The sequence below is a fragment of the Lipotes vexillifer genome, unplaced genomic scaffold (assembly GCF_000442215.2).
Source record: "Lipotes vexillifer unplaced genomic scaffold, Lipotes_vexillifer_v1.1 scaffold230, whole genome shotgun sequence".
Lineage (NCBI taxonomy): Eukaryota > Metazoa > Chordata > Mammalia > Artiodactyla > Lipotidae > Lipotes > Lipotes vexillifer.
The window spans coordinates 5,455,021-5,463,365 of NW_006775143.1; the positions used below are offsets into that span (position 1 = coordinate 5,455,021).

The following is an 8,345-nucleotide window of genomic DNA, read 5'->3' on the forward strand; positions in this document are numbered from 1 at the left end:
TTTTAACAATCAACAAGGCATTTTATTCTCAGATTTCCAGGCATCTGGTGAGCATTAAGGGCCTCTCTCAACAAGATTTGATTTTTTTATTTCCCTCTCAGATGTGCCAGCGTGGACGGTAGCTTGTCTCTCTGGGACATCCTGAAGGCCACCACAAATAGCCGACACATTCCATCGTCCTCACTATTTGTTTCTCTAAGATCCCTAAAACTAGGCTTCTCTGGTGGCGCAGTGGTTAAGAATCCACCTGCCAATGCAGGGGACACGGGTTCAAGCCCTGGTCCAGGAAGATCCCACATGCTGCGGAGCAGCTAAGCCTGTGCGCCACAACTACTGAGCCTGCATGCCACAACCACTGAAGCCCACATGCCCTAGAGCCCGTGCTCCGCAACAAGAGAAGCCACCGCAATGAGTAGCCCGCGCACCGCAACGAAGAGTAGCCCCCACTTGCCGCAACTAGAGAAAGCCCGTGCGCAGCAACAAAGACCCAGAGCAGCCATAAATAAATAAATTAATTTATTAAAAAACAAAAAAAGTCCCTAAAACTACCTCAGTGGGCCTATGGTTGAGGGTCCCCCAAAACAACAGGCATTTTAACCAAACATTTTACTACCAATTTCCCAACTAGGGAAGGAGGAGTCCTGACCTATTATATGCCCCATGTGGACTCTGCCAGCCAATTCCACATATCAGGGCCTGTGACTTACAACACCCTATATTCTGCATTGTTCTGGGTACTCTTGGTTGCCAATGACAGAAACTTAATTCAGTAACAAAAAAGGAAGTAATTGGTTTCCATAATTGGGCTGTAATAAGGTCAAGTGTAGCTGGATCTAGGGTCAAAGGCTCTCATGGAGATCTCTGTCCCTTCCTAGTTCTCATATGTGTTTGCCTCAGCTTGGCTTTATTCTAAAATGGGCTTTTGCCACTTAACAGCAACATGATCCTTAGATGGTCCTTGATCCCAGAGAAAGATCCTTTCTATCCCATTATTCACATAGCAAATCTCTGGAGGTCTCTGACTGGCCCTGCTCAGGTCACATAACCAGCCTCTCCGTTCAGTCCCTATAAACAATGGAATGGGAGGTGTGGCACCATGATTGACAAGGTCTCCCTCCTTACACAGAAGGCTGGTGGGATCTCAGAGCTTTTGCACCTGTGGTTGTCCCCTTTGCCAGGAATGCTTTCCCCCAAAATCCGTATGGCTGTTTCCTTTTCATTGTTAAGATCTTGGTTTAAGTGTCACGTCCTCAAAGAAACCTGCCCTGACACCCAATTTAAAGTCATTCCCCCGTCACTCTGTGTTAGTCAGGATTCAAGTGTACTAATTATAACAAAAGCCAAAATAACAGTAACTTAAGATGGAAATATACGTTTCTCTCTAAGCAGTCCAGGCTACGTCAGCTATATGGGGTGGTGGGTCACGGCTCCTGCCTCGTTCTGTCATCCTCAACACATCTCCGCTTCTATCTCGTGATCATAGATGGTGGGTCCAGTTCCCACCATCAGGTCCTCTTTTCAGTCAGCAGAAAGAGAAGGGCAAATGGAGGGCATGACGCTTCTTTACAAGGGCTCAACCTGAAAGCTGTACACACCATTCTGCCCTTGTCTGAACTTAGTCACAGGGTCACACCTAGTTGTGTAAGGGAGGCTGGAAAACAGAGCCTGGTGGGGCAGCCCTGTGCTCAGCTAAAACTCAGGGGTTCAATTACTAAGGAAGTTGGAGAGAATGGATATGCGGGCAAATGGCCATTCCCAACACATGGAGTTTCTTGTAATCACGGAAACAGTGCTCAGACTATCAAAGTAAAGAGGTCCTTAGAGACCATCTAAGTAACCACTCTGATTCTATAGATGAGAGACAGACTCAGAAAGGGGTCTTGTCCAAATTCACACAAGTCAGTGGCAGACCAAGGCTGGATTCAGGTCTCCTAACTCCAAGCCCAGTGCTCAAAAGTCGGGGAGGGATTGCAAGGGGTAGAGGTGAGGGATTGCTTTTAGGGGGACTTTCTCCTTGTATGTATTACCTTAGCTTGAAGTGCATTTTTATATTCATGTATTATATCTAACAAGGATATATTCGTGTTATTCATGTAAATTAAGTGAAAACTTGGCCAATACACATGAAAAGGTGTTATCTTCACTAGTCAATGGAGAAATTAAAATTAAAACCGTAATGAGATACCACCATACATCTATCAGAATGCCTAGAATTTAAAAAACAAATAGACAATGCCAACTTTTAAAATATTTATTTATTTGTTTTTGGCTGCACTGGGTCTTCGTTGCTGTGCGCGGAAGTTGTGGTGAGCGGGGGCTACTCTTCACTGTGGTGCATGGGCTTCTCATTGCGGTGGCTTCTCTTGTTGCGGAGCATGGGCTCTGGGTGCGTGGGCTTCAGTAGTTGTGGCACGCGGACTCAGTAGTTGTGGCTCACGGGCTTTAGAGCACAGGCTCAGTAGATGTGCACGGGCTTAGTTGCTCCGTGGCACGTGGGATCTTCCCAGACCAGGGCTCGAATCCGTGTCCCCTACATTGGCAGGCGGATTCTTAACCACTGCGCCACCAGGGAAGCCCAACGATGCCAGTTTTTGAGACTGTGGAGCAAGTGGAATCTCACACGACTGGTACAACCACTTCAGAAAACTTGCCCCATCTACTGAAACTGGACATACACATATGTATAGCCTAGTGATTCCACATCTAGGGATTTACCCAACAGAAATGTGTACAAATGTGACCAACAGATGTGTTCAAGAATGTCCATAGCAACATTTTCTAATATTTGTAATAACCAAAAACTGGAGATAACCCAAATGCCCATCAACAATAAAATGTGGGGTATTCATATAATGGAATATCACAGGAAGGAGAATGAATGACCTGTAACTACTCAAAGCAACATGGATGAATCTTACAACTAAAATTATGAGCAAAGGAAGCAAGACAGAAGAGTGCATGCTGTATTATTCCATTTAGATACAGTTCAAAGACAAGTATAACCATGAATTTAGAAGTCAGCGTAGTGGTTCCCCTTCATGGGAGTAAGTGACTTGGAGAGGACAGGGACACCAGGGTTCTGGAGATGTTCTTTTTCTTGGTCTTGGTGCTGACTGCATAGGTATGTTCACTTTGTAAAAACTCAAGGACATATACACTTCTTTGCACTTTTCTCTATGTATATTTTAATAAAAGTTAAAAAATAAGTAAATGAAATTTGATTTTTTTTTCTTTTTTTTGGCCACACCACGCAGCTTGCAGGATCTTCCCTGACCAGGGATTGAAGCCGCACCCTTGGCAAGCATGGAGTCCTAACCACTGGACCACCGGGGAATTCCCTAAATGAAATTTTAAAGAGAGAGAGAGTGTGTGTGGTGGGCCCAGCCTGGGTTTACTTAGTGCTTTTGGATGAGAATCTCAAGGAAAAAGCCCTCATGTAAGAAGCTTGGTTTCTCAAAGAGAAATAACCTAAGCCAGCAGCCAGTATTATGACATGCCAGGTCCCTCCAGGAGCAATCACCAGGCCAGAGTCCACACAGGGTAGATCAAAGGATGAAACCCTCTAGGAATTTGTCATCTGCCTTAGGAAGGAAACTATACCCAGGAAGTGGACCCATTTTTGAACTGACGAATCAAAAAGAAGCTTGTTTCAAAATAGCAGGACCTCTCATTGGCTTTCCTGTGACATGCAAGGCTCCCTTTTCTCAGCTGAAAAAGTTACTCAGAGAGAGAAAGGCCTGGAGTCAGGCTCTCCCTTGCCAGCCAAGGTCTGAGACTCTGACCTTTGTGTTTCCTCACAGGCCTGAGCCCAGTGAGGGTGAGGCAGTTCTGAATGAAATGAACAGGGCAGCCTTGGCATATAGGAGGATGTTTTGTTTTTATTTTTTTAAAAAAAGGGGGGGTAAAAAAAAATAAAAAATTTTAAAAGGGGGGGAGGTGGAGGGAAGGAAGAAAGAAAATTGCATGCATATTTGTGTGCTCCTAGAAAAATGTCTGATAGCATAACAACCAAAACTGCAGCAATCCCTGGGAGGTGGTTGGGAAATGGGGAGGCCATTGCCCTTGCTCAGCTGTACTTGTCCTTAAGCTTCACCTGGCTGCCATTCAGATCTTTTGCTCCTCCCCTAACTGGTTCATCCAAAGAGGTCCCCCGTCACTGCTCATGAAACCATTGTTTTCTACCTCCATAGCTCTTACCACTTCTGAAATCTTGATTTTTGTCTGCCATGCCATGTTGCATGAAGGCAGGAACCCCGTCTTATTTCTCGCTATATCCTCCGTGAAGAACAGGGTCAGGCACAGAGTAGATGTTCAATAAGCAGTTAGTGAATGAATGAGGTTGGGGTTTTGCTTCTCACTTTGTACACTTTGTATTTTCAAACGTTTTGAGATGAACGACTTTTTTTTCATCAAAAGAAAAAAAAAATCAGCAGGTTACTGCAGAGGATTCTACCCTCAGCAAATTGTCTTGGGTTAAGACAGGTTTCCACCTGAAAGCAATTCCCTCCTAGTACCGACGGGGTACTCAGACCAGAGAGGGGCAGCGCCTTGCCCAAGTTTACCCAGCACTCAGCAAGCCAGACCGGGACCCAAATTCCCCCCTCCCAAATCAGGCTGGTTACCTCCGGGGAGTGGGGAGCGGTGTCTGGATCCTTGGGAGGAGGAGTGGGTCTTCAGAAGAGGCAGAGAGGGTCACGGAAGGGACGGGGAGGGCAAAGGAGCACGGTGAGGGGGAACTAGAGTTCCGGGTTGAGGAAGGTGAAGCTGCAGCGGGAGCGAGCGGAGAGGACAGAAAGGAGAAGTGGAGGGGGCGGGGCGAGGCGAGGTGGAGGAAGCAGGTGGATTGCTGGGTCACGGGAGAAGAGGGTCGCCGCTGAGCTTCTGCGCCCTTTCCCGAGCGGGCGTGCGGCTGCGGCTTCCTTCTTGACCGGCTTCCCCGCGAGGCAGGTGGGTCGTGTGCCCCGGGGACTGGCGCGGGAGGTTCCGCTGCATACCGCAGGGGTAGAGATGTCGCTCTAGCAGAAGGCTACCTGGACTTTGGCGTCACCGAACCCTGGAGGCGGGGAGGGAGAGTGAGCAATTCAGGCCTGCAGCCAGAGGTCCCAACTTCGGCTTCCAGAAATGGAGAACGCAGTGGGCCCTTTGTTCTAGTCTTAGCTATGCCAGTGGCTCCCTGCGTGAAGCTGGACGAGTTCCCGCCCCTCTTTGGGCCTCCGTCTACCTATCTGCAAAGTGTGAGGGTCTTTGGACGGGTCTCCCTAAGTTCCAGACTGACTTAAATTCATTTCCTTGACAAACTTCCTCTAGGGCTTGTCCCCAGATTCACCAGCCAGGTCCGTCCGTCCCTCAGCAACAACTTGGCAGCACTCTGAACTCTGGCCCCTCAGGTTTTAGCTGAACAGGTTGCGTGTCTGGAATCAGTTCCGTCTGGGGCAAGAAGCTGCGTCCAGCCTCTAGACTTTAGGCTGAGGAATTTGTTTTCTGTGCACTGGGTCAGTAATCCTTCACTGGCTCTCCACCCAGGCAGGCGTCATCATCTGGGGCTGAGAGAGGCTTTAAGACAGATAGGAAGAGGCTGCTCTGTCCTGCCTTTTGTCCTGGGCTGTACAGGTTCACTAAAATCAGATTTTTTTTTTTTTTTTTTAATCCAAGTATGTCTAAGCAGTGGAAGGGAGTACTGGCCAGAGAATGTGGAGGTTTGGGTTCTAGTCCTGGCTGTGCCGCTGGCTGGCTGTGACCTTAGGCAAATATCTGCCCCTCTCTGGCTCAGTCTTTCCCAGCTGAACAGTCAAGGGGTGGGTCAGATGGTCTGCAAGGACTCTGCTGTCTTTCACATTCCGAACAATAGTAATAGCAGTCATAATAATGGTTTCCTTAGCTGACCTACGAGGCCCTGCCTTAGCTGGCCCCTATCTACCCAAAGCACCAGACTCCTTGCCCTGCCTCAGGGCCTTTGCACTTGCTGTTTCCAGTGCCAGGAATATTTAATCATCTCCATTTCCTGAATAGGCTTTCTCAGATCTCCACTGACACGTCACTTGCTTAGGAAGTTCCCCGACAACAAAGACTAAATCGGGTTTCTGGATTGATATCCTTCCTCATGGTACATGCTGTCTTCATTATGCTTAAGTATTCATGTAGTTCTTTGTCTGATAGCTGTATCCCCTGTTCTTTAATGCCTGTGCATGCCATGAGGCCTAGAAAACTGTCCCTTTCCCAACATCTAGCACATAATAGGGGGAGTGAACAGACAATCTCATTTAGTTCAACAGTCTTATGAGGTTGAGTCACTGTGCTCTTCTTACACATGAAGAGACTGGGCTTCAGAGAGTGACACTCTTAGGGTCACACAGTGAGTTGGCAGTGTCAGAATTTGAACCCAGTCTGTCTCAGACTCCGAGGCCTGAACTTCCACTTCACTTGCCCTCACACTCCAGAATCTTCTGCTGTGAAGATGTTACCTAAGTGCCAGCAGATCTGACCCACGAAGCCTGGAAAGAGAAGACCATCAGGTTGTTGGGCGTGGTGCCGTCCAGCTCCACCTCCCCTAGAGGCCCCCGGACCTGAGGCAGAGGTGGAAGTGGGGTGGCCTGGCCCCGCTCCTGCAGACCCATGGCGCGTCGGCTCCAGTTACTGACATGGGACGTGAAGGACACGCTGCTCAGGCTCCGCCACCCCGTGGGGGAGGAATATGCCGCCAAGGCCCGGGCCCATGGGCTGGAGGTGGAGGCCGCGGCCCTGGGACAGGCCTTCGGGCGGGCGTATAGGGCTCAGAGCCACAGCTTCCCCAGCTATGGCCTGAGCCGTGGCCTCACCTCCCGCCAGTGGTGGCTGGATGTGGTCCTGCAGACCTTCCACCAGGCAGGCATTCGGGATGCCCAGGCTGTGGCCCCCATCGCTGACCAGTTGTACGAGGACTTCAGCAGTTCCCGCACCTGGCAGGTGTTGGAGGGGGCTGAGGCCACCCTGAGGGGGTGCCGAAAACGAGGTCTGAGGCTGGCAGTGGTCTCCAACTTTGACCGACGACTGGAGGACATCCTGGCGGGTCTTGGTCTGCAGGAACACTTCGAGTTTGTGCTGACCTCCGAGGCTGCCGGCTGGCCCAAGCCCGATCCCCGCATTTTCCATGAGGCCTTGCGCCTTGCTCAGGTGGAACCGGCAGTGGCAGCCCACATTGGGGACAGTTACCAATGTGATTACAAGGGAGCACGGGCCGTGGGTATGCACAGCTTCCTGGTGGCTGGCCCTGAGCCTTTGGACCCTGCGGTCAAGGATTCTGTACCCCAAGAACACATCCTCCCCTCACTGTCCCATCTCCTGCCTGCCCTTGACTGCCTGGAGGGCTCACCCCCAGGGCTTTGAGTCTGGCGAGGGAAGCAGTCGGCCCCAACAGACACTGGAGACAGGGAGCTCCTTCCTTCCCTGAGATCTGGCCTTCACCCCCCCCCCCCGACCCCTGCAGCCTCCATAATGCATTCCGACTATAAAGCAGTGAATGCGGGGCATTCAGCCCTGCGCCACTAATCAGCTCCTGGTCTCAGATGCTTCATTCCTCACACCTGTGTCCATTTTCTACCATGAGTACCCCCTCACCTCCAACAAGATTCATGAGGGCCCAACTAGCTTCAAAACCAACACTTTCAAACTTTCTTTTTAGCAGCAGGGCCTTTCGTCATGGGAGAGCTTATGTGGAACCCCAACATGCAAATCAGGAAAAATGAAAAACTGCTAGGGTTGAAGCAGAGGCCCTGGGGCCCTTCATTCAGGCCCTGAAGCCTCTGCGACTCTCCCCTGAGAAGCCTGAGATCAGAGCTTAGTACCTGCGGGTACTGGAGTTCTCATTTAGGCGTGTCTGACTCCGAAGCCCATTGGCTTGACTGCGAGGTTACAAGTAGAATGGGATCCATGTCACACAAGGCATAATGCAGTGGGGATCCAGGGAGAATAGAGAAGGTGTCCTAAGGATGGTGGTCTTGAAGGGCACCCCAGTCATAGGAATAGCTTGGGGGTGGGAAAGCACAGGGAACAGGGACTGGAACACGAGGTGGCAGGAGTGCAGGGAATATGGGGGGAATCACTGGAGATTGAAGTAGGTTGGGCTTTTAAAATTCCATGTCTCTTCCTGCCTTTCCCCCTTCACACACCTCTCTACGTCATATTTACTGGACACCTGTGCCTTGCCCAGTGCCAGGCACAGGGGGTATCACAGGTAAAAAGCACACAAACAGGCATACACAGTGTATGTTCTGGTGCCAACAGGCAGGGAGGGCTCTGGAGTGGCCCCTGAGCTGGGAGTGGCCCGTAGATGGGCAGAGGGATAAGAGGGGCATTCCTGGGCGTAGGCC

The 8,345-nt window shown here is 50.2% G+C and overlaps 1 protein-coding gene across 1 annotated transcript; it reads left to right on the forward strand.

Moving 5' to 3' along the window:
• Positions 1 to 4,804: 4,804 nt before the first annotated feature.
• HDHD3 (haloacid dehalogenase like hydrolase domain containing 3) lies at positions 4,805 to 7,818 on the forward strand. Its single transcript, XM_007449748.1, has 2 exons — positions 4,805 to 4,947; positions 6,438 to 7,818. The coding sequence occupies exon 2, from the start codon at positions 6,613 to 6,615 to the stop codon at positions 7,360 to 7,362; it is 750 nt and encodes a 249-aa protein (XP_007449810.1). The 5' UTR covers positions 4,805 to 4,947; positions 6,438 to 6,612; the 3' UTR covers positions 7,363 to 7,818.
• Positions 7,819 to 8,345: the final 527 nt, after the last annotated feature.

Coding starts and splice junctions, on each gene's coding strand:
- HDHD3 (XM_007449748.1), top strand. CDS start 6,613: ATGGCGCGTCGGCTCCAGTTACTGACATGGGACGTGAAGGACACGCTG.